The sequence below is a fragment of the Curcuma longa genome, chromosome 2 (assembly GCF_044706935.1).
Source record: "Curcuma longa cultivar G26 ecotype Majalengka, Jawa Barat chromosome 2, ITB_CL_G26_1.1, whole genome shotgun sequence".
Lineage (NCBI taxonomy): Eukaryota > Viridiplantae > Streptophyta > Magnoliopsida > Zingiberales > Zingiberaceae > Curcuma > Curcuma longa.
The window spans coordinates 5,340,084-5,365,065 of record NC_133862.1 but is presented as its reverse complement, the minus strand read 5'-3'; the positions used below and the strand labels follow the sequence as shown (position 1 = coordinate 5,365,065).

Genomic DNA, 24,982 nt, shown 5'->3' with positions numbered 1-24,982 from the left:
GCCTTATCCGGCCCACTTGAACTACTATAAGATATTTGGAATTAGGGCTCCGTTCTGCTTGCCGCATCGCGCATCACATTCCCTTTCTTCACCTCAGGAGGCTGCGCTCGGTCCTGCGCAACCATGGTGAGGATTAGAAGCAGTGTCGCTATTCTCTGTTTATTCCTCTGTAGACGTTCTATGAATTGATGCCGATTATCATAATCTATGTTTCTGTCGTTCTCAGATCATCCCCAAGAAGAACCGCCATGAGATCTGCAAGTACCTATTCCAGGGTATGCTTACTTCTAACTGTCGTTTTTATTATTGCTTTTAGTTTTTTGGTGCAAAGATCCGTTTTTTGATACTGCTATCTGTCGGCGTAGAGGGGGTGCTGTACGCCAAGAAGGATTTCGACCTTGCCAAGCACCCGGACATCGACGTGCCGAATCTTCAGGTGATCAAGCTGATGCAGAGCTTCAAGTCGAGGGAGTTCGTGAGGGAGACCTTTGCATGGCAGCACTACTACTGGTACCTCACCAATGATGGTATCGAGCACCTAAGAACTTACCTTAACCTTCCCTCTGAGATAGTCCCTGCTACGCTGAAGAAATCTGCAAGGCCACCCGCTCGCCCATTTGGCTCTGGCCCTCCTGGCGACCGACCAAGGTGCTACAAAATTTCTTCAATCTGCGATCTTTTTGTACTTCAGTATGAGTCTCTGATGGTATTTTGTTTGTTCCATTGTTTATCCAGGGGGCCACCACGGTTTGAAGGAGATAGACCGAGGTTTGGGGACAGAGATGGATATCGTGGAGGTCCTCGGCCCGGAGGACCACCAGCCGAGGCTGGTGACAAGGGTGGAGCTCCTCCTGAATTCCAGCCTTCTTTCAGGGTATGTGCTTGTAGTTAAAATCTGTTGCCTTAGGCTATTTTCTTTCTTTCTTGCATTCATTTTTTGAACTTCAGTTTCCAGACATGTATGTTTAGTTTGTCAATAAACTGAAATTAATTAACAGTGTCTTGCCAGTGGGGCAGTAAACAAATTGTATCATGCGTGACCACCAAATCAACATTTTTGTTCAAGTCTATATATTACTGAGCTGAAGTAGAGGCCAGCTTATGACTATTGATAGGCCCAACAACAAATGAATATATTTAGCACTCTAATCAATGTTGTTTAAAAACTTTAGGGTTTTAAAAACTTGGTCAAAGCTTTTGAGTACAATTGGCATGACTTACTTATCAAATAATTAAGGAGGCATTTATGTGTGCACAACAATATAGAAATTGTAGGATCGGATTGGACCGGCTAGAGGGGGGTGAATAGGCGGTTAAAAAAATAACACTCATCTTTTAAAAAAGAAACTTGGTTGCAATTGGATTGTTGCTTCCAAGGCGGTTAACGCTCAATCATAATTCCTTTAGGCGGAGAAGCCTTTACAGTTGTAGCACAAAGGCTTAGAGAGAAAATTACAAAATAATTGATTATCTGACTTAACTTATAGTTTTGAAAGGTTATAGTTTTGAAATGCAAAATTATTTTCATACTTAAACTGTTTAACTTAGTTTTATTATATTTACTATTTTTTGATTTAATCCTAATTGAACCTGCGTTGATGCACATAAAAAAGGGGGAAATTGTTGGTGCTCCGATTAGTTTTGATGTGATCAACTATGTTAAGTTAGGTCCTGTGTTGTTCTGATTTCTCTGCTAAGTGTGCAGGAACTTAGGTATGGAGGAAGTCGAGCGTAAGATGTAGCGGACGAGAATGATGACATCGAGTAGTGAGCTGACGGACTTGGTGCATCCGAGGGGCGTGGAAGCTGTGAAAGAGTACATCAGTATAGCGAGAAGAACGTGCGCTATGTTCGAGGGACGAGAAGCTGGAAGGAAGTACGCTCGAGGGGCAAAAGGCCAGAGTCGGATTCGGGTGAGTCTAATTCTGGTTGGCCAGAAATCATCCAATCGACGATTCTACAAAAATTCAATAAATTTTGACTTTTGACCAGACTTTGACCGGAGTAGGAGACTTGGACCTTTTGGACGTGGCTTTTGAATTAAAGCCACGTCCAAAAGGGTCTAAGTCTTCTACTCCGATCAAAGTCAACAGTCAAAAGTTAATATGTTTGACTTTTGTTGATTTTTTGTAGAATCATCTGTTGGGTGATTTCTGGCCAATCGGAATTAGACTCACTCAAACCCGACTTCGACTTTTTGTCCTTCGAGTGTACTTCCTTTTGGCTTCTTGTCCCTCAGACATTGCGCACATCCTTCTCGCTCCACCGATGTACTCTTCCACAACTTCCGTGTCTCGAATGTATCGAACCCGTCGGCTCACTATCCCATGCTATCCTTTTCGTCCGTTACGTCGTACGTTCGACTTCCTCCGTACTTAAGTTCCTGCACACTTAGCAAAGAGATCATAACAACACAGGATTTAACTTAATCTGGTTGATCACATCAAAATTAATCAGGGCACCAATAGAAATGTCATGTTAAACCCATAATTTTGTTTTTATATGATGTAACAATGAGCTTATAAACATGAACTGTGAATGTTGTTCATTCATCTTAATCAGTCAAACCAACCTAAACTATATGCTCAAGCATTTTTCTGCCCCATATGTAACTTCATTTCAAGTTTAGTGTGATATTTGGATTCGAAGCATTCTCAAGATTGAGATGGACTAGAATCTCTCGGAATGTACACTTAATGCATTCCTACCTGCTTAAGATGTTATATCAACGATGAGACAACAAAAGTTCAGTATCAATGTATAAAATGACTCAATTTTTTTTATGTTTCTGCATTATAAGGCATTTCATAAACATCACTGTTATGATTTAGCTCATTCGCATGACATTTAGTCTGATAATGTGTTCTAGATTCGAGCAGTAACAGTGTGCTAATGATACACTAATGAGCCGGCAGTATCTTGAACTATTTTGGATTCATGTTGTGGAAATTGTGCAGGGTTCTGGTGGCAGACCTGGATTTGGCCGTGGTGGTGGAGGATACGGAGCTGCTCCTCCATCTTCTTCTTCTTTTCAGTGAATCTTTTAGCCGAACTTTTACCTGTTCTCTTAAGGAAATCAAGCATTTGAGTCAGTGTTTTTTGTTTCAGTGACGACGACTTGTTGAATTGGCTGTAGTTTGTAATATTTGCAGTTCTGGCGCTTTTGGACGTTGAAATATATCTTCTCTTGGATTCGCTGTCGCATTTATTAACGAAGACTTTGGTTTCGGAGTAGAATGTTTATGTTTCGATTTTATGTGGTTGACTTTTAGAAGAGAATTAGTGTGATGTAAAAATTATTTAAATAAGGCGTGCAAAACATAAATAAATAAATAGATTTGTTTACGGTAATGAGAAGTCAATGAGTACCAATATACTGTAAAGAGTACATGCGAAACACGCAATTCAGTTTTTGGTAGCTCAGAGAGTACGACGAGGTCATCTTCATCGACGCGCCGACCTTGTCGTCCTCCGCAACATCGATTTCTTGTTCCAGATGCCCCCAGGTCGCAGCCACCGGAAACAACGCCTCCTCCTTCAACTCCGGCCATGGTACTGGAGCCCTCAAATTGCACCTTTAATCTCCTGACGGAACATCTCAACGAAATCACCTCCTCGTACAACGGCGGCGGCCAAGGGTACCTGAACGAGATCTTTGCGTGCTGGCATCGAATTCCGAAGCAAATGAACTTTGTGAAGCATTCCTGGGCCCTTGCGTTGCGGTGGCGGCGCTGGTGTCTAAGGTGCTATGGAGAACCGGGAAGACGGCGGCGGCGTGGTTATTAGGAACGTGACGGATCCGTGGAGCTAGGTGTTGGTGCATAAATTTTGACGGTTTGGAGGAGGTGATGAGGAATTGGGGCATAGAAGGGCGTAAATGATTACCAAAAAACCGCCGCCGATGTAGATGGTCCTTTGTATAATAATCACATTATGATTATTATATTTGATCTACTACATCATTGAATATTCTTGTACTTTTGCAGCAAAAGATGAAATTCATCATCCTAATGATCTCACACAATTAGTCCCATGACTATCTATGATGAAGTAAATTGGAAAATTATAGTTGATCACTACGGAAAAGAAATTGAACATTCTCAATTTGACTTTATAAAATGTTAATTATACATCTATATGTTAAATTATGAAATATCCAAGAGTGAATAAACCCTAAACCTAGGATCTTGGACCAATAGTTTCACACGCAAGGAAAGAACAAATGCTCACTTAGCTTGAAATTATATATTCTCTTGAATTTTAGTAGCATCTCATTCTCTTGACTCACCCAACACCACATTTGCATCTTAACCCCCCATATTTGCAAGTATTTCAATAGGAAAAGTATTTTTTTTCACACAAGAATAATAAGAATTACTTGTTGATTAGAAAGTGTGAGGTTGTGGGTGAATGGAGATGCAAGGCATCTGATTCCCCCACCTCAAGATGGTGAATCGAAATCTTCGATGTTTCAATCATTCATGTCGTTACATTATATGATTCATCCCTCTTTAGTTAAATACCACCCGATAAATATTCTTTGTTAATTAAATATCATGCCTAACCACTTATGATAAACAAAAATGAGTGTCATTTAATCATGCAAACGCTAAATAATTTATAAAAAATCATAATTTTTTTACGGTCTTGATGCAATATAAAAGTTGATATCGCGATTGCCTTAGAGTTCTAGTCGTTGACTTACCCTTTCACGGTTCTTGCCTCAACGAACCTTATCGTAAAGTTTGTCATTCTAGAGCTTCTAGCTTTGAGCTCGGTTCGAAACAAGACTAGATGAATTGAGGAGGAAGTAATTGAATAAGTAAGATTTATTGGAGGTAAATGACAGTTTTCAAAATTATAGGGGCGAAATGCAAATTAGAACAAAACAGAAACTGTCAGTTCGAGAAGAACTCGCTGCCTATTTGTAGGCCGCCTCCGCACCATTTCCTTTCCTCGTCGATCAAGCGGCCGCTTCTCTCAATCGGAGGCACAAGCGCAACTCTCTCGCCTGCTCCATCTGAGGAAAGCTTCTCCCTTCTGCTGCATCGGATCGAGGTTCGTAACGTGGCATTGATATTTTAGTTGGCCATCCTCTAGGCGTTCTTCCGATCTATCGCCTTTCGTCTTGGTTGGAACAAAGGTTGGATTTGGGGAAGATTCTGGTAGAAAAATGTCTTCCTCTTTGTTTCACTTGGTTTTTAGTATACTGTTATGTTCAGATTTGCTTTCTAGTGGGTTTTCTTCTTTGATTGTCCGACCGATTTCATCCAAGAATGCGTTTTTTTCTTCGCTTGTTGATGTCTGTTTGGTTTTGATCTTCGATTCGTTCAAGAATGTGTTTCCTCTTCTCTTTTCCGTCTGCGGTTAAAGTGCTCAGATAGAAAATGGGTTCGGATCATGAAAATTAATAATGAAAATGGCTTTTTGGTTGGTATCACAATGGGAAGAGAAATGATTTCATGAATCTAGTTCGAATGCAGTGTTGTTGATGTTATTGTCTTTGAGAAAGAGACTCAAACAACAACTCCCCTCTTTTCTTTAAAAATATAGAGTTTTTATGCGCCTTATGCATCAATGTATTCCCTTGCTAGATTCTAACTTGTTCCTCTCCTATATCAATAGAGCCAATATCAAAGACGGCTTCCGAAAGGATCATACTTTTCAAACTCTATTTCAATCACTCTGGCCGGCACTGAGGTGACACCTCGCACCTTTTTGAAGGTGTGGGCTGAGGAGGATGCTGTCTTTCCAGTCTTCCCCATTGTCCTTGTTTGGCTCATTCATAGTTCGGTAAAAAGATACCTGATTGACAACGGTTGACAGGAGAATCAGTGAAAGAGACATATATAGTTTTAGTCTGTACAAGTTTGCTCGTGATTGTGGAAGAGAAGATATTTACTCCTTTGTTGATCTGTTAGTACCTGAAAAGATGGCGAGGTTCAATTGCTTCTCTTGTCTTCTCATCCCAAAGAAGAAGAAATCTGATGTAAGCGCTACCATCTCATTGCTATTTCTGAAGATATCTTGGTAGAATTTTCATCTGATTCTTAGTTGATGTTTGTAGAAATCCATTAATCCACACAATGCCAGAAGGTTGAACATTATGAGAGATTTGCATGCTAAAACAAAATTAGTTCATCCTTCTCTTGATAAGGGAACAAAAGAGGCATCTTTTGAGCGAAAAACCCTTCAACGAAGTCGAGGGCGGTAGAGAGTGAAAGCAAGGATGATGCTTTGATTAAGAATCCAGCAGTGGTTGAGGTGGCTTATGAGGGAAGTGACGAGCATGATGACGTTCAATCAATAAAGAGAGACTTCTCTGTTACTGATTTCCAGGCACTAGCTGGAGAGAAAGGTGAACTTGAATCACCCGATTTTAATCAAGAATGCCGTGTCAACATGAGGGAGCATAATTCCGAGAAAAATGAGAGGATCACTCCTGAGATGCTGATTGAAAGTGGGCACGTGAGTGATCCTGGAATGGAAAAGACAATGGCTTTTTGGGGGTCTCCTTTGCTGAAGCGATCATGCTCCATGATTGAAAGAAAGAGAAACGGTAAGTTGTCTGTATCACCTTCCAAGTCTCATTCCTATGAAGATCTGCACAATTTGCCTGGACATGGCATTGGCGAATTCACATGACATTTTAGGCAGCCCTTTATCAGTACTAACCTCTTGTAGTGCTGACAAGGTAATACTAAAGAAGGTATCTTCAAGTCAGGTGCTTCCCTCAAGAAGCAGGAACCTTTGGTGGAAGCTTTTCATTTGGAGTCATAGGAATCTCCAAAGGTCTTGGACCTTAAAACCAGAGAGGGAAGTCCTTCCAGTGGTTGCTCCAATCCAGAAAGATGGTTACTGGTCCAATACACTTCGGTCAAGTCCTACTGTTGACATAAAGAAGAAGAAACCAATGGAAGAGTCAGAAATTACTGCTGGTTTATGGCCTCAGAATCAATGGATTGCTTTTCGTGCAGAATCCTCTTCTTTAGACAAAGTTAATGCTTGGGTCCATAGTCTCGAGGAAGGCCCCTTTTTCCCAATTGACAATGATGAAATATCATCTGGCGCTAATTGTGAGATAGCTTCGGCTAAGGTGAGGAAGCATTCACAAAAGAACCACACTCATATTACCAAGCATGCTTTGGAGGAACTTGTGCAGGCCAACAACATCATTGGATCTCTCAATTCCTTGCATTCAATAGCTCATATTTCTGGTATGGGCTTAAAAGTTACACCTGGAATTTCAGCTTTTACTAGCCTTCGAGTAGTCAATTTATCAAACAATTTCATAGGTATGAGATTGTAACCTAATTACTATGTTTTCTATATCTAGATTTCTTTTTTAAAATCAGTTCATGACTTATTTGCTTTTGCTGCAGTTCGAATTACACCTGGATCATTACCTAAGAGCCTTCATACACTTGATTTATCAAGGAACAAGATTTCCACAATTGAAGGTCTCAGAGAGTTGACGAAGCTAAGGGTACTAAATCTTAATTACAATAGAATCCTGCGGATTGGTCATGGTAAAATCCTGTCACTCCATCTTTTAGTTTCTTGCTAGAAGTGATTCTTATATTCTTGAACTCTACCATATCCTATTTGTGAACCTAAAAACACTGTTTTGGATGATTCTTTGTGCAAATGGGCTTCAAGCATTGGAATCATAAAGTAGATTTGAACTATAAAAACACTTACAGTCTACCTTAAGTATTTGATTTTCAGTAATTTTCAAAAATAAAATCATAACAGTTGGTGATAGATGATTGTTTAGGTTGTGATTTGGAATAGTCTTCAAACTGTGCATGCAACAAATTTCTTGAACAAATTGTTGTAAAAAATGTTCAATATTAAAGTCCAAGTGAATCATTTACCTTTCAGCTGATATTGATGTTTTAATTCTCTTTGCTGCTAATACAATAATAAGGAATATTACTAAAGATTGTGTAAATCCTTCCAGATAAAGTGAAAAGAATGACAGTTGAATTAGGAATGTTATTCGCTCCTATAGTCAGTTTATATGGACATCATTTTCAGACAGACAGTTATTTTGACTCCAATATGATTTAGTACTAGTGTTGTGTAGACTTTTGCAATGAACTGAATAACATTTTAGTTATGTTACTGTCAACGACTAACAATGTCAGTGATTGTGAGTTTCTGTTTTTTTTGCTCTTCCAGGACTGTCGAACTGCATTCTCATAAAAGAGCTATACCTTGTTGGCAACAAGATCAGTGAAGTAGAAGGACTCCACAGGCTCTTGAAGCTTACTGTTCTTGATCTGAGCTTCAACAAGATCACCACAGCAAAAGCCTTTGGCCAGCTTGTTGCTAACTATAATTCCCTCTTAGCCCTCAACCTACTCGGGAATCCGATTCATACCCATCTTGGGGATGACCAGCTCCAAAAGGTGGTCTGCAGCCTCCTCCCCCATCTTGCCTACCTCAACAAGCGGCAGCTTAAGTCCCACAGGTCAAGGGAGGTGGTAACTGATAACGTCACCAAGGCTGCACTTAGGAACAGTGACTGGAATTCTCGGAAACGACCAACAAGGTGTGCAGTACTTAGTTCAAGCTCTGTAACTAAGGGAGTCACAAATGGGAGTGAGCAAAAGAACAGACACAGATCAAAGAGCAGGCGGCAGCACTCATCTTCGACCCAAAAATAGCTGCAAAAATATCTGTTATTAAATAAGCTGTTTCTATTTGACCTTAATTTGTAGAGTAACAAATAAGAATTTTGCATGGATCATGTGCTTTTGATGAATAGAGAAGATCCAGAATGCAATTAACTCACAACAATGGGGAATAGTGTGAAAGATTGGTCTTTTTTATGTTCTAGTTATTGAAACAGCTTGTCCCATTTCAATCTGTGGATATTGCAGCGTGTTTTTAGCTTTTCAAACACACACAAGCACATATCGAACCACAAACAATGGCATAAATAGGAAAGCCTCATTGTTGACAATATCTGCCACCACAGTGAACAACAAAAAAGTTTAAGGATAGCAAAAAACCATGAGCATTCCAAAACATCACGCCGGCACAAAGTCTTTCCGGCAAGCATCCCCAGACTAGTCCAATAGAGGCAGACCTTCCAATAGCACAGTGGCACCCACTTGTGTGAAAAAAAGAGGATTAATGGACCACAAACTTATCCACTCATCATGAAGCCAAATGCCTTTTTCTTCAAAGCATTTCAAGAACGGCCCCATGGAAGGTAAAGTAATGAATGAAGCTTCCTTCACTCCCCATGCCAACAAAAGCAACATAACATCCACAAACCTCAAGGAAATCATTAAAGTGGCACAGCACAACCAGACTTGCATTCCTTCACTGCAATGCTACTCTGCTGTTCAAAGGAGCACACCAACCAAGTCACAATCACCACACAACATAACATGTGCATGCTTTCCTAACCTTTGTAGGTCCGTCCCCCATGCGCACACCTTGCGTGGCACATCAAAACTTTCGGTCAAAAGAAGCTTTGTACCAATTTGAAGTGAAGTCCTCCCTTTGCACAAACAAACACTACAGCATAGCTATGCTTTATTGCACCATCATATCCCTCTTCCCCTTACAAGTATTTGATTCATACATTCAATCGTTCCAGCCGTGTGAGGAGTAACTGTTTGACTTACTATTCTCTCTTCTCATAACACCCAAGTGCCCAATGGAAGTGTTATTGCTGCTACTAATGTGAAAGGCACACTCTCATATGGATGCTATTGATGAAGCTGTTGCTCAAATAGATACTAAGGAAAAGTTTCAAAAGATTTGGCCTTTAACTTAAGGGACTTGAGATAGTTGATGGCCTTGTCAAGGACAGTGATGGCGTCCATCGCATTACCGCCAGGGATGATCTTTCTCAATAGGCCAACTGTTTCCTGAATTTTTGCTCTCTTGAGTTGTCTGGTCTCTTCAATTTGATTATCTATCACCTCAAAGCAGATAGATGCAGAGTTGTCATCCTCTTTATTCCCGTTATCTGTAGAGATATTAGAAAAGTGGAGAACTTGCGAGCTTGCAGTATCTGTAACTGATGCATCAAATTCATCATCAGCTCTTTTCCGCTTTGCTGAAAGTACAGAGCTAGCCACCTCAGAAACGGTCTTCTCCACTACTTCAATTGGAGAACTTCCAGTGCTGGCTTCATCTACAACATGACTGTCATCGGAATCCGAGTACAACAGTGCATCAATTTCCTCTGTGTTTTCGTGTATCTCTTCAGATCCATGCCAATCAGACGTATTAGGTTCGGTGCTGCCCTGCACATCGAAACCTGGGTTCTCAGAATCAATGCATGGAATGGGGACACTTGATGAGCTAAAGCCAAAGTTCCTTCCATCCCTTAGCTGATCAAAAACCAAGTATCTCTTCTCTGAGCCATCGAATTTGGGAGTGACATGAAATGGGACCAGAGGAGGAATCAAAGGTGATGCTTCGTGAGTGTAGAAATCAGGGAAAGGTGTTGCAGAAGTCACTGGCAAGACACAAGCATTTGGACTAACGCAAGCAGAGAAAAACACTGGATTCAAGTTTTGACGCCTGATAGCAGCAAATTGTCGGTTATCTCTAGCAGAGATTATGTAACTAAATTGCCAAATTGGGCACCGCAAATTGATACGAGGATTATTTCCTTGCCCCATCAAAAGAATGTGCACGTCAATCACCTGAAAGCAAGTATCAGTTGGTTTAAATAGATTTATGAATTCACAATGATGGATAAATCAGTAACAATTCAAATGAAAGCACATGTCTTACCTCAGGCAATTGTAATGCCAACCCACACAAGAGGATCTAGCCAAAAATTAAAACTAAAAATAAAAAAGGAGGCAAAATTCTTCGAGTTTGATTGAAGTTGAACAGAAACAGACGATAATTTACGTGACTGGCTTTAGGAGGTGGCGGAAGTATTCAGCCTGTTGAAAAGGAAAAACAGATATTCATTATCCTATTTTTAACAACAACACAACAGATACTGGGCAGATTCTATCTTTGCCTGGCAATCTTGCAATGGACGGAAGCAAGCGATGATCCTAATGATTATGGTGGAGCTACCAGCAATCCCATTTTCATGTTTCGAAGTTCGGAATGTTGTCCTTGTTGCTGCTTGGCACACCATTCCTAGAGTTCTTTCTTCAAGATAACCAGTTCACCATGAACACACCAAGAAACCAAGGAAGCACAAAGAAATCAAGAGGAAAGGATCAAAATGATACTTGAAGAACAATAATATAATTAAGGAGACAAGCCGAAGAAGAAGCTACACCAAGAGAGGGATTTAATCCCTGAATCAGATAAGATAGAAGACGGTAGAAGGGATGAAACAGATAGAGATTAATCACAGAATCACCCTACAATATAGGTTCAACGAAATCACTCGGCGGTGAACATCAACATACAGATTCAACCACTGCATACTGTTCCAAATGATTAACCTCACATTTTATATACCGCCACCTCTTACAGCTAGAACTTCCTGCAACCACAACAAATCAAGCTGCTAGCGTATTAGAATTCCATAGCATACTTTGTTACCAGTTCATCAAGAAGAATACAAAAGCTTTTTTTTTATGAAAAAAGACAAAAGTTAAAACAAATTGCATCTACGTAATCTACCAAAGTTTTCAACGATGTAACCGATAATATCAGGAGAATTTTGATTTTTAGAAAAAAAAATCAAGCAGATGCTTTGCGTAGAGAAAAGTAAAAAAGCCCCACCACTCATCAAGGAAAAAACAATTGCTGGAAAAAAACTGTAAGTTTGAGTTGATTTGAAGTGCGAGCTACTACTAAAAGAATGGATTTTTGATATGAAGAAATGAGGGAAACCCAGAAACACAAGGAGAAACCCACGAGATCCCGTTCGACAGAAGATAATTAAGCACCAAAACATGCCATGCCGGAAAAAAAATGAGAATGAAAAATTCGATTTTGAATACAAAAAGGCATATTCTACGAAACCCTTCGACTGTAGAACCGTTTATCGGAGGACAACTGATTCGTGAACCAGAAATCAAAAGAGTTCGGCAAATTCCAGGGTTTAACATCAGCAGATCTTACCCACTCAGTCTCCAGGCAGCTGGCTAGATGCGGAGCACCAAAAAGAGCGACTCCCGGGCGCGGACGAAGATGCACTCTAGCAGCCGAAGAATCACGAGCGGCAAAGGACGAATTTTTTTTTTCTCCTGGAACACGAGCGATCGCGAGGGGAAGAAGGCGAGCGGAGCGGCACTTTATGGAAGCCCTGCATTAGAACTAAAACGCCCTGACTAGTTCGTTAAATACAAATTGGTCCTTCTCTGAGCTTGCGCTGTTATTTTCGTAAATTCGATGCCCTTTGCAGTCAATAACAATGATGACATCAAATAACCGTCTCGACCGGCTAGTTCCGGTTACAAACCATGCCATTGTTTGATGAATATTTATTCTCTTATAGAATAAACATTTTCCTTCTTAATTATAAATTAAAAAATTACTTTGTACTTTTTCAAAAAAATTATTTTATTTCTAATCTATTCTTGTTTTTTATAACTCAAGAATGAATTCTTACATACTCAACTAATCATAATCAATCCAATCTTATAAAATATAAAAAAAAATTTACAAATCCTCAAAGTAAATTTAAAAAATATAAGCAATTAAATATTGATGTTGACTTGATCCTATGAAAATTTTCTACTGATCCTCAAGAGTAACTCTTGAAAGCGCAAGCAACTAAACATTGACAGTTGACCCCATAATCTTCGTCATCTATATAAGATCGTTCCAATGCCGAATCGATACTCCGCTTGTGAAGACAAACTCACAAGCTTGTTAAACTTTTTTTTTTTTTGATGCATTCAACTTTTCAAATCGATTAATCTGGAAGTGATCGACTCAACTCCATAAAAATTTTCTACAAATCATTACGATAAATCAAAAAGTACGAATGACGCGTCGCTCCTCAATTAACATTTCAAAATTATCATTTTACTAAAGAAAATTAATCCATAGTGCATCGCATTGTTTCGCAACACGATTATCTTTCCACTAAAAATAATTAATCTATAATACACCATAATAAAAATCAATCCGTGGATATCTTATAAACTGAGAGATCTGTACATTGCTTATTTCCTGATAAAAACAGCATGACAAAGGTGAGTGAAATAGTAGTAAGACAATGTCCTTCCTCCGTAGTATCAACTGTAATTTCTCGATTTATTTTCTCACAGATAATCGTGAAACCAACCGTGTTAAACTATTAGAGTGGCGAATTTTACTTTTTTTTTTTTTGCTAAAGAGTGAAATAGTGAAGTTGTGCAGGGACAAGCAGCCACAAAACCAGGCATGCTCACCACTTTTCCTCCTCAAGAACTCGACTCATAATGGAGGAGACTCGGTGGCAGGGGCCTGCACTGCACTTCACTTATGCATGCAGACAAAGATCACAAGCTTTGACATAGCCATCAACACCAATCTGTCTACTGCCAACCAAACCCTAAACCCATCTCCATGAATAACTGAAAGGTATCACAAAAGCTTCAAATTAAACAGTACCTCCTCCTCCTCCTCCTCCTCCATCATCAACATGGAGAGACAAGGAAGAAAGCAAAAGCAACTGGCGCATGCTTCGCTGCTGCTGTTTCTCTGCAATTTTAAACCCCAAAAATAACTGTGAAAAGGAAAAGAGAGGTGCAACGCAGCCCCACACAATTGATTCTTCTTTCATTTCTCCTCACGTAGACACTGTTCTTAGGGTGCAAATTAATGAAGAAGGTTATGCCGTGGATTTCTATCTTCATAATTATCACACACGTGTGAGTGGCTTGATTGAGCATGGCTAGATTTCTTCGTTATATCAAGGTGTTGGGCATGAGGCAATGATGATTCTACTTGGTCGATATCATGAACCAGTGGGTCTCTGTTCAGGTATCTGTCAAGGTTTCTTGAGATGTTTCTCTGCATCATGCTCGATGTGCTTGACCCACTGCTGAAGAAAATAGAGTAATGATCAATGGAATGGTCCTCATTTTGAAGCAAACGGCTTGCTTTCCTTTGTGTGATGGCTGCAGCCCTGTCAAAGACCTAAGTGATGCAACATTTTCTAGCTAAAACAAACCTAAAGTTACAATGTCACAAACACAAATATACCGATCACATCGTCTTCGAATCATCATCCAAACTCGATGACCATCTTCGACAAATATACACAGTTTGTGCAATAATCTAGCTAGGTAATATGGAATTAGGATTATATTTCCACACTGCAATCTTATGGAGACAAGATACGTGAAACAAGATGTAAATCAAAATTTTGAGTGGGTTGACAGTGTCAATCAAAATTAAGGCAACTAAACTAACCACTATGTTTACTAAGACCTGCTGAGGTTCTGTTACTGAAGAAACAGCAGCCAACCTCGACAGGTTTTCCATGTTTGCAGCGACCGACACACTAATAGCATTCATTAGTGACCATCGAAGCAAAGAGTTTTGAGATTTCAGAAAACTAATGACATCGAATCATTCTCCTACTTGACGTTTGGAATCTATATATGAATAAAAACAAACATTAATGTGGTTTACCTTGGCGTATTTGAGGCCACTAATGTCGTCCAACTGTAAAATTTTTTGTTGTTGATTGAAGATGGATTTAGAGTTTCAGCTGTCCTTTTACAAATGGATGCTCCAACAATTCAGAAGCAGTAGGACGGTCATCAGGGTTTACTTGAACACACTTGCTAATGAAATCAGATGCGTCTCGAGAGAGGGAGTTCGGAATAGGCGGTGGTTCGCCATGGCCAATCCTGAATAAAGCTTGTGTCTGCAACATTAAACAAAATTGATATATATCAATCGATATGATCCTTCTGTGTAAACTTATTGCAGATAATTGACTGCAACAAATATAAATTCTAAACCTTGCAGACATACAATTAAGTGTAAAACTGAAAAGTCAATGTAGTGCAAAGGGAAATACAACAATACATCGAACAATCTATCGATACATGTAATCAGAACTGACGAAAAGGAGGAATAGGTAGAGTCCATGTGCACCATTATCTCCTCTGAATGCCATAATGCACTGGCTCGTTGTGCTCTCACCGTGTCTAATGTCCAATTCCAATGAACACTGAAGTATGTTTTTACTAAAATTTTAATTGAAGGGAATGTTATTGAGAGTTAAGATTCCCATCCAAATGTATGTTTTTACTATGAACTATGAATTAAAATTAATTATTTAGACATTAGTTTGTCATTAAATATATTTGAACTAAATTAAAAAAATTAAGTTATGAATCAAACTCATAATAAAAATTTAAGCAATAATTTATCCTGATCTGCTCTGTTTACTTTTAATCATGCTAAATTTAGAGGAGTGGTTTTCATTTAGCCAAAATATGCAAATATTGAAATTTATATCAGTTATAAATAATAATTATTCTAAAAGAATTCAACCAAAAAGATAAAATACTGAATTTCAGTTTTGAAACTATATAATAATTTACTGTACTCAAAATAAACAATACATCCAGATTCATAAATAGTTAAGATTTATATAATATTTGTCTTTTATTAAAAAAAATAATAAAAACAACACTATTGTAGTTTAAAATGTCGCTATCCATAATTTTTTTTAATTAAAGTAAAGAAAATGTTTAGTTTATTTTCATAGTTCCAATTCATTTTAGATTCAACTTTCATTTATATGTTAAACTTTAATGAGGGCACTATATGAATATTTACATGCTAGATATTATTTACTTTGGTCAAAATATTAGATATGATTTAAATGATAGTTGAATACTAATTTTTTTGTCATAAAAGAATGTTAAGTATTGATTCCATCCTTCAACTTGCATAAGCGAATAGCAAAGGAATATAATACGTATATTTAATTTATCATTAATATATAAAAATTTCTGACTTGGTGACCTGTAATTTGAACTCTCAACAGCTACAAAACTTCCAACTTATTTTCAATAACTAAGTCTATATAGTTTAAGCAGTTAATCTATATTCAGTTTGAACAAATAAGACTTAATAACGTGCTAAAAAAATCTAGCTGATGCTAAAACCTGAACACTGAAGATCAGAAGCAAGATGCTTATGACTCCTTGGAAATCTTTGGACTAATATAGAAGAATGCTTGATGGTTACATGAAGAAAGTAAGTTCTATTGTTTTATACAAGGCACTTTAACAAAAAATTAAGAAACTTTCTTCTAATAGTGGCAGATTAGTAACTAACCGGTTCCAGGTGAGGATAAGGAATCTGGCGAGTCAGCATTTCCAGAACCGTGCAACCAAGACTCCATATATCAGCAGCTCGTCCATACATTCTTTTAGGATCAACAACCTGAGAAAATGCTACATTCAAGTAAGAAATCCTATTAAATTTAAAGATGACTAATGTAAGCTTCAAAATATCATTTTGTGCATGAGTTTCGATCTTCAACCGCAACAACATAGTTTCTACGTTGCATTTGGAGCTCCGGGAGGAGCTTGATGGACTCGAGGAGATGAAGACCAGAAAGGATGAGTCATGAGATATTATGTTGAGTGTTATAATATTTGATTTTTGTTTTTTAGCATGTAGCATCATTGTAATAATATTGTGATTGCTTAGGTAGTGGATAAGTTATCTGTGATTTGCTGGTTGTGAAGCCTTCTACCGAGGATGGCCTCCCAAGTTGTATTTGTCAACCTGCTTAAGACCCGAACTTTTGCATAGGCTCATGTTGATGTTAACCGAAGTGAATTATGGGTTATCTCGTAGAGTCTTTTAGAAAGAAAAAAAATGCTTCCATATCATCAAATCTACTTAAATTGGCAGGTTATATTTGCTGATGGAGCACAATTTCCTTGAAATAGGAGGGAGAAAACTGCCATGAAATTAGCAACGCATGACGCAAGTCCAAATTTGTCTCTTTAGGTTTGAATGTTGATATTGGAGCCTCCAGTCAAACAGGTATATTAGTTGATAATTAGAATGTTAACCTACTATGCATTATCATGTAGATTCTTTAGACAAAGTGCCTCTCACCAAATCCATAACAAGATGATGAAAAAAGACAGTGTCCTGAAAAGTTTTGCAATGTTATCGAAACATTTAGATATCCACTTAAAAGCAAGAAAGGGCCTAACCTCGGGAGCCATCCAATATACACTTCCTCTGCAAGACTTCAGCACGTTGAACTTGGTAATCTGAAATTGTTTATAGCAACAGTCACAATGAATTATATATTCACAGACATTGTGCATTTAAAAAGTTTGAGAACATCAGAACAAACCTCCTTTGCCAATCCAAAATCTGCAAGCTTCACAGAGCCATTCACATGAACCAAGATATTTGCGCATTTGATATCCCTGGCAAAAGAAATGATCTCTTAAGTTCCTTGTCATAGGATATAGAAAAGAACAAAACAGAATACCTAGAAAAATATGAAAATATAGTTAACATATGCTGTTAGGAAAATATCTGTCAAAATTGTACAAGGAGATAATAAAAAATCAAGGACAAAGTATGAGTGATTAAATGGCTCATGCTACCAAGACAATGAACAGATAGCATTGCATCTCACTCAATAGATTTGTTCGAATTTTTCTGAAATTTTTGAAAGAGCAAATTGTCTTGTATGCATGATTTGAGGTCACAGGTCAGGATACTTACATGATCATAATAAGCAAAATTTAAGTTATAAATGTATTCAGATAGGGGAACTTAACCTCAACTGAGAAAATAGATCTAAAAATCTCAATATCATATCTAGTAGAGATCAGATTTTCACCAATATAAAATAAATGGCTGCCTCACCTGTGCACGACATTACGCCCGTGAAGGTAGTTTAATCCATTTAAAATCTGTTTGGTATATGAAGAAACCTGGGAGTTTTGCAAGCGATACTTCTGGTATAGAGATGCAAGGGAACCTTGTGTGACAAGTTCAAGGAAGATATATAGTTTTGACTCCTCCTACAAAATAATATATGCCACTATAGAAGTTAGACAATGAATGAAGAGAAAAAAAATGAAAAGGGTATAGTTTTCTCATTCCACCAACTAGTCTCTTGCCACACATGTAGTTTCTTACTGAAGACATATTAATTAAGGCAAAAATCTCCTTTAGTTGATGAAAATTTGATACATTTAACTATATGAAGCCATCTTGAAGAATAAGTTCATGAAATTGTCAAGAACTTTGGTGATATGTGAAAGGTGAAGAAACAAGTTATTACCTTGTCGGTCCCATAGTATTGAACAATGTTTTCATGTTCAAACTGACTTAGCAGCATAATCTCCTGGCAGGGGAAAGTAAACAAGGTCAGAATATACTTAAACTTGAATTTAAATTTAACTCGAATGGTGCAAGATAAGAGTAATTTTATAAACAGTAACAGGATAAAACAATTTGGAATTGGCATCAGGATACCTGCTCAAGTTGGAGAATACATTGTTGAGCATTGCATCCTTTGTCAAGCAAAGACACTTCTTTAACAGCAAAAAATATACCATCCCTATGGACAAAACATATTCCAAAGGAGCAAGATACAAGATCTAATTATACTAGATTGTAGATATGTGAACTAAATACTACCGAACAAACAAGGGAAATAACATTCAGAAGAACCTAAGTTTCACATGATTAGATTAAGTTACAAGAATGAAAGAACTAACAAAATACAGGCTAGAATCTGCAGGGCATCAAAATCATATGAGAGGCCACCCCAGCACTTGCAAATTACTAAAGTTTCCAGTTAAAACTTAGATAAAGGTCATTCTTCCACTGTTTCACAATAGATGCCATCTAACATGCAAATCCAAGTATATTAGAAACTATCATTTCGTCTATCATATAATGTGACACGCAACCAAAATTTCCAACCTCATGAACTGGTTTATATGCCACAAAGAACTGGAACTATTAGATATTAAACTAGCATCTACTTATTCGTGAAATTGGAAAGAGCTGAAAATCACACAGAAAGGATCTGTTTGAACCACAAAGACCTGGATGAAATAGAACTAATCCTAAATAAAACTAACTTTTCCATGGAAGTTATTGGATAGGTTTTTGAACATCTATTTGCTGAGCCAGAATGACTTCATTTTTTTCTTAATCATGCTCACATAAATTAAAGCAAATCCAATTAGCAAATTTAACATGTTAGGTATTTTCATCCTAAATAACCATTACAAGTTCATGCAAATCAAATTAATCCACTTCATAGTATGGAAGTCTTTACGGAAATCATTCTCTTTAAGATCAAGTAGGCAGTAGCTAACAAAAAGTACTCAGTAAAAGCATATTATATTCAATTTGGAGAATCATGCTACTAACACATTATGCAAATCAACAATAAGTCTCTGGATTAGTTTAGCATCATTACTTACTCACTGATCCCTTCGTATACTGAACCAAATGAACCACTCCCCAAGAGTACGCCACGCATCCATGACTTCATCTTCAGTTTGAACCTACCATTCGGAGAGATGATGAATGATTCAGTAGTTGAACTGAATGAATCATCATCATTCATTGTTGAGCAAGAAGATGTCCCAGTAAAGTCATCAGATATGTCTTCCAACCACATCTCCCACAATTCCTTGTGACTCATTTCATCTACTACTGGAACTCCCCCCTTCACTTTATCCTCGGAATCCACAGATTTCATTTGACCTGCCTCCCGCCCACTCTTCTCTGGAGCCAAGGCTCTACGGTTATCGAAAGTTGTGCTGGCAGAATCAAAACCTTGAACGGATATAGAGGGAGGAGCTTTGAGAGTTGATGGTAGATTGTTCCTACTCGGTCCAGACTGTGGAGGTGAAAAGGTTGTGAAAGGTGGTGGAGGAGAGAGAGCCGGTGGCCTGACTCCTCGGATTCCTCCATCTCCTGCCCTAGACCTTGGAGAAGCACATGGAATCTCGACGGGTTCAATTTCGGAAACAATAGTATGGGGCTTCCGAACAACATAGAGCTTCATATCTTCTTCTCCCGAATCCTGCTTATTCTGCTCGTCTGCATCAGACAAATTGGACAGAGAAAGACCCGACAAGGTGCGGCTGAGGCTGGTTGGGCTGTCCGGCAGAGAAAACCTAGACCTAGTTAGAGTATCTGGGGACGGTTGCACCTTTCGCTTCTCCCACTCGTCAAGTGAAATGGCAAAGTCCTCGGGGCCGTCGAGACCGAGGCTGCGACAAAGCATGCCAACCTCGTCCTCGACACTGCCGTCGATCCGGAAGCTCGTCCGGTGGGCGTAAGCCGGAGGCCAGATGTCCAGCGACCGCGTCATGCGGGTGTTGGATTGCTCCTCTGACGCAGCAGCGGAGGATCCCGCCGACCACGACGCCCGCACGGCCGGCGCCTCGTAGTCAATGTGCTTCAACGCATTGCACCGCTCCAGTCTCGGCCGCAACGCCGCCCCCTGCTTCTGCTGACGCAGAGGAGGCTTCCACGGCGGCTTCCGGGAGTCCATCCCGAGCCGCTCCAAACCAGATGCCACGTTTCTATGGCTCCACAACAAAGCACCCCTGTAGCGCAAAACCCATCACCTAGACGCGAAACAATAAAGGATTTTGAGGGAGCTGACCATCGAAACCAATCAAAAGACGAAACCTTTGACTCAAAAAGCAAAAATCCCAAATGATTCAGACGAAACGAGCTCACGCCTCGCGAAAGCAATCAAAAGACGCAAACTTTATTCCAGGGAGAAGAGCTCAAAACAAGATATTTGGACGACAAGAGCTAATGCTGGCATGCTTCGAGCACAGAAAGAGGAATCGAGAATAAATCGCCAAGACGATTCATGGCGCTCCTTCGACGAAGGAAAAAAACAAAAAACAAAAAACAAAAAAATCAGGGCCTTTAGCGATTCCTCAAGTTGTTGTCGAGGAGTGTACGAAGACTCGTTGGCAGAGTAAACGCAGCGGAGAAGACCGCCGCTGGATGAGGGGAGGTCTTGCGTTCGCTACGTGGCGTCATCATCAACAAGGCTCGCCTCGCCTCGAATTGATTCCATGGACCATTAATAAACTTATACCACGTGCTGCTGCTTCAACTTCAACTGGATACGACAAAGGTGTGCGACGCCCATTCATGGAGTCAACGGCCAAACCATTCCAATGGAATTCATACTATTCCTTAGCTGGGCACTAATCAAAGTTCTTAGCTACTCGCGCCGAGCAATTGCTGTCCAAACATCTGACAATCCCAGCTACTCGGTTCAAGAGACTTGGTATGCCACCAAGACTATCTCTACAAAAGATATGGAAAATTAGGTTGACTTCAAACAGTTTTGACTAATTGTCTTCCAGTCCAACTTCCAATGGCAGGGGGAGAACCAAGATCTACGTTGACCTTTGTTTGAAGTGAACCCAAATCTATCTCGAATCATTGGAGTAGCCATTCAAACAACGAGGCTGAATCGTTTGTCAAATAACTCCTCGCCAACTTGTGAGATGATCTTCAAAGTTCCAAATGGCAGGGATTGTAATCACCATCAAGAATGTCGAAAGACGAAACCCACGTCGCCGTGAGAGGAATGCGTTCAGGCACACACCATCAAGATCAGACCTGATACAGATTCAGTGCACACAGTTAGAACGGTGTCCGGAGCTCACACGAGAAGATCAAATATCAGATAAGAACTTGCAACTTGTGGCCACAATAAATTAGAATGGCCTAAAAGTTTGTCGAGCTCATGAGAGTGACTCCCTCGATCTGTTTTCTAAGAGATTTAGTTCCTCATGCCACTCTCGGACTTTTCTCATCTTCTCCGTCTGTTCAGGTTTCAAACCTTGTTGATCACCCACTAGCGTAGCTTCTGCTAGACGAATCTGCAAATGGAGATCTTTAGAAATTTCAGAAAGTATGGTATTAGTTTAAGTTCGTCAGGAGGCAATTGTTTCTAAATGAATGGCTACATGAACATCGATCCTATTTTGTTAGGAAGTAATTGGCTGTAATATAAAAAGCGAAAGAAAGAATAGAACCAGAACCATATACAGGCTTTGAATTACTGTCTTTTTAAGTGCTCGAATTGAAGACTTGGTTTTTGAAACTTCCACTGCTTCTGCAGAAGAGTTTGACAGCTCTGGTATTGCCGCGAAGGTTATTCAACTTATCTGCTCTGTAACAGCTTCAACAAATTCCTCTATTTGAGATGTTCTATCAGCAGAAACAAATTTAGCAGTCCTTGCCGCCTCGGCTCCTTCAGAAACCATGTTTTTTTCTTTTTCAAGTGCAGCCTAATAAAATTAGGAGATATCTTTTAGATTATAAGAACAAAGCCACCAATGGCAATATGAAGCTACAGGGTAGTTGAGCTCTATGTAGCAAGCAAAGGCCTCAAGATAAATTCAAAGCAATCAGAGGCGATACATCCCTAAAAATATTTGAAAGAATAACATAACAACAATATATGCAAACTCAAATTACCTCTATAAACCTAAAATGATAGACACATGAAGTAAAAAAATCCTACGAAGCCCAAAGATGCAGCATTATTAATCAGGCAATTTACAAAAGAGTATTGGCAGGCAAGTCCTATCTTCTTCTAGGGATTACAGAAGACATTACGAGATTATAATAAATTTCAAAAAAAAAAACATATGTACAACTTTGTGAAGTAACAGATATTGATTCAACATAAATTTTAGGTGAAATAATTTCAAAAGTTTGAAAGACAAGTTAGGTAGAGAATTAGAGTAATGTGTGTAAAATAGTTGTTCATATGAGGAGATCCTCTATTTCCTATTTTCTTGAAAAGCCTCAGGATAGTTTTTTTGTCGAATATGCAAATCTTTTATAGTTCCTTTTGCTACAGAGCATTATAGCTTCACTTGGGAAAATAGAAGAGTTGGGTAGAGAATTGGAGTAACATGTGTAAAATAGTTCATAAAATGAGACCCTCTAACTCCTATTTTTTTCTTGAAAGCCTCAGGCTGTTTGTCTTTTGTCCAATATGCAATCTTTGTAGTTCCTTTTGCTACAAACTACAGAACTTTTTTTAGCTTCACTTGGAAAACCAAATAGAGAACCAGGAAACTTATAACAATTATGAATTATGTTAACATGAAACTGATACATGTCTATTTATAGCTGCTAATTTGTATCAAGCTCAGTCTACCTATTTGACTTATTTGTCAAATTCTTTCCACCAAACTAGTAGTTATGTTGAGTTGATGAAAAGATACATCAGCTCTTACATGTTGATGCAAGTAGTAGATTAAAAGAGTACAACAAAGGAAGCCACATCTTTGTGTGTATATTCCTGATTGCTTCCTTATACTCCTCCAAGAACCCTCATGTTCACTCAGCCTAGCTGTGATGCTTATTTAATTAACTAGCGAACATATCAATTTGCAAAAATAGGCGACAACAACAAAGAGATGGGTGTAAAAGATAGGAAACCTGATGCCTTTTCTCCTTTTTCCTCTCGTTTCTCCTTGCCGATTTGGTCTTTGTCATCTGGGGGCACTGTGGTCTCGCTCGATTTTCTTAACTGTATCCGTGAAGACATTGCGCCCTGTGCCGGGTGCCAAAAAGAAGGCACCTTTAGCCCAATGACCATAACAATATTCAACCTTTATCAAATCAAAGAGGAGATTTGAGGAAGGAAAAGGGCGCCCTTGGACTGGTAGGGGACGTATCCGGCGCGGATGCGAATGGGCTTTCTGAGGGTACCGTTGGGCCTCCGGGTGGGCGCGAGCACGCGCTCCCCCTCGTTGGGGATGGAGAGGAGACGGATCGTAGGGGGGCCGCCGCCAGCCTTGGCCATCGCCACCGCGGGCCGATCACAGTTTTTGGTGTCTTCTCTAGTGCCCATTATTGACCACTTGGGTATGGATTCGGGTGGCTTTCTTTCGTGGGCCGTGGGCCGTGGGTTGGGTTTAATTTGCTTGTGGAGTTGTCTAAATACAACATATTGAGGATGTAGTTAGAACATGTTTTCGTCGAGACAATGTCCTTCTTCGTTAGGATCAATTATAGTTTCTCGATTTATCTCTTCACAGATGATCGTGAAACCGACCATATGAGGCCGCTGGGATAACAAATTTCACCTTTTGATGAAGAGGATGTAGTTAGAACACTTGATGAGAGGATTTTATGTTGCCAAATTATATTGTTTTTATCCACTAAATTGTTTTTGCTAAAACACTTAATCATTTGTGCCATCAAATTATATTGTTTTTATCCACTAAATTGTTTTTGCTAAAACACTTAATCATTTGTGCCATCGAATGTTTGAGAATAACACTTTGATGAGACAAAATTATATAATTTAATCATATAAGATGGTCAAATTGGATAATTTCTAATTTTAACTAAAATGTTTTAATGATTATAAACTACCTAAATTGCTCATTTAAAACTATAAATAGACTTGTTGAAGCATCATAGAGCTAGACTCCATAGATGATTACATTGAATAACTATTGACCTTCAAAGTATTCCGGTTAAAATATCTTGATAGTTATAAATCACAGTCAATATATTTTATAGGATGGAGCACAGAAAACAACACTCGATGTTAGTAGATAATTCATGTAATACATGTTTAATTGAGAAAACTATTTTTATTCTACTTTTTATGAGTTAGTCTAAGATTTGGAATATTAATAGACAACTCGGGTTATTTTATATGTTAGTCATTTAGGACATTTTTGAAAAATGGATGAATATAGGACAATGAATATATTTTGACAGAACAAAACATGTAAACACCTTCATGATCTCATTCAAGAAACTCACTGGTGCAGTAAGGTAGAAACTCCATCTTGGTACGTAAAATCTTAGTAAAAACAGTATGAACATGCACATTCAGTGAGCAAATTAAATCTGTATCTTAATCACTAATAGTTTAATACAAACTCCAAGATCCAATCTAAGAACTGATGATGATTCATTTCATGCCTTGTGCTACACGTTGATGACATGCACTTGCATGCATGCACTGTGCCAGCACTGCAAGTCCAATTAAGTGAACAACAAA

The 24,982-nt window shown here is 38.8% G+C and overlaps 3 protein-coding genes and 2 pseudogenes across 4 annotated transcripts; 2 read left to right on the top strand and 3 right to left on the bottom strand.

Annotated features, from left to right (window-relative positions):
- Nucleotides 1–37: 37 nt before the first annotated feature.
- Nucleotides 38–3,195, top strand: LOC141821956 (small ribosomal subunit protein eS10z-like). The gene is made up of 5 exons (XM_074709352.1): nucleotides 38–126; nucleotides 227–275; nucleotides 366–648; nucleotides 736–874; nucleotides 2,958–3,195. Exons 1-5 carry the CDS (start codon nucleotides 124–126, stop codon nucleotides 3,036–3,038), a joined length of 555 nt encoding a protein of 184 aa, XP_074565453.1. The 5' UTR covers nucleotides 38–123; the 3' UTR covers nucleotides 3,039–3,195.
- A 1,774-nt stretch (nucleotides 3,196–4,969) lies between these two features.
- On the top strand, nucleotides 4,970–8,845 carry LOC141821326 (uncharacterized; annotated as a pseudogene).
- A 94-nt stretch (nucleotides 8,846–8,939) lies between these two features.
- On the bottom strand, nucleotides 8,940–12,136 carry LOC141821328 (transcription factor bHLH145-like). Its single transcript, XM_074708739.1, has 4 exons — nucleotides 12,070–12,136; nucleotides 11,006–11,485; nucleotides 10,768–10,925; nucleotides 8,940–10,676 (listed from the first exon to the last, which is right to left on the bottom strand). Exon 4 carries the CDS (start codon nucleotides 10,650–10,652, stop codon nucleotides 9,759–9,761), a length of 894 nt encoding a protein of 297 aa, XP_074564840.1. The 5' UTR covers nucleotides 10,653–10,676; nucleotides 10,768–10,925; nucleotides 11,006–11,485; nucleotides 12,070–12,136; the 3' UTR covers nucleotides 8,940–9,758.
- Nucleotides 12,137–14,333: 2,197 nt separating this feature from the next.
- Nucleotides 14,334–20,839, bottom strand: LOC141821991 (mitogen-activated protein kinase kinase kinase 1-like). Of its 2 annotated transcripts, none has more exons than XM_074709393.1 (8): nucleotides 19,383–20,835; nucleotides 18,421–18,505; nucleotides 18,227–18,289; nucleotides 17,806–17,963; nucleotides 17,282–17,357; nucleotides 17,136–17,195; nucleotides 16,240–16,347; nucleotides 14,334–14,812 (listed from the first exon to the last, which is right to left on the bottom strand). In XM_074709393.1, exons 1-8 carry the CDS (start codon nucleotides 20,462–20,464, stop codon nucleotides 14,642–14,644), a joined length of 1,803 nt encoding a protein of 600 aa, XP_074565494.1. In that variant the 5' UTR covers nucleotides 20,465–20,835; the 3' UTR covers nucleotides 14,334–14,641. The 2 variants fall into 2 exon arrangements, with proteins under 2 accessions (XP_074565494.1, XP_074565495.1); XM_074709394.1 differs by having other exon boundaries at nucleotides 14,676–14,812; nucleotides 16,240–16,358; nucleotides 19,383–20,839.
- Nucleotides 20,840–21,200: 361 nt separating this feature from the next.
- LOC141822416 (partner of Y14 and mago-like) lies at nucleotides 21,201–23,767 on the bottom strand (annotated as a pseudogene).
- Nucleotides 23,768–24,982: the final 1,215 nt, after the last annotated feature.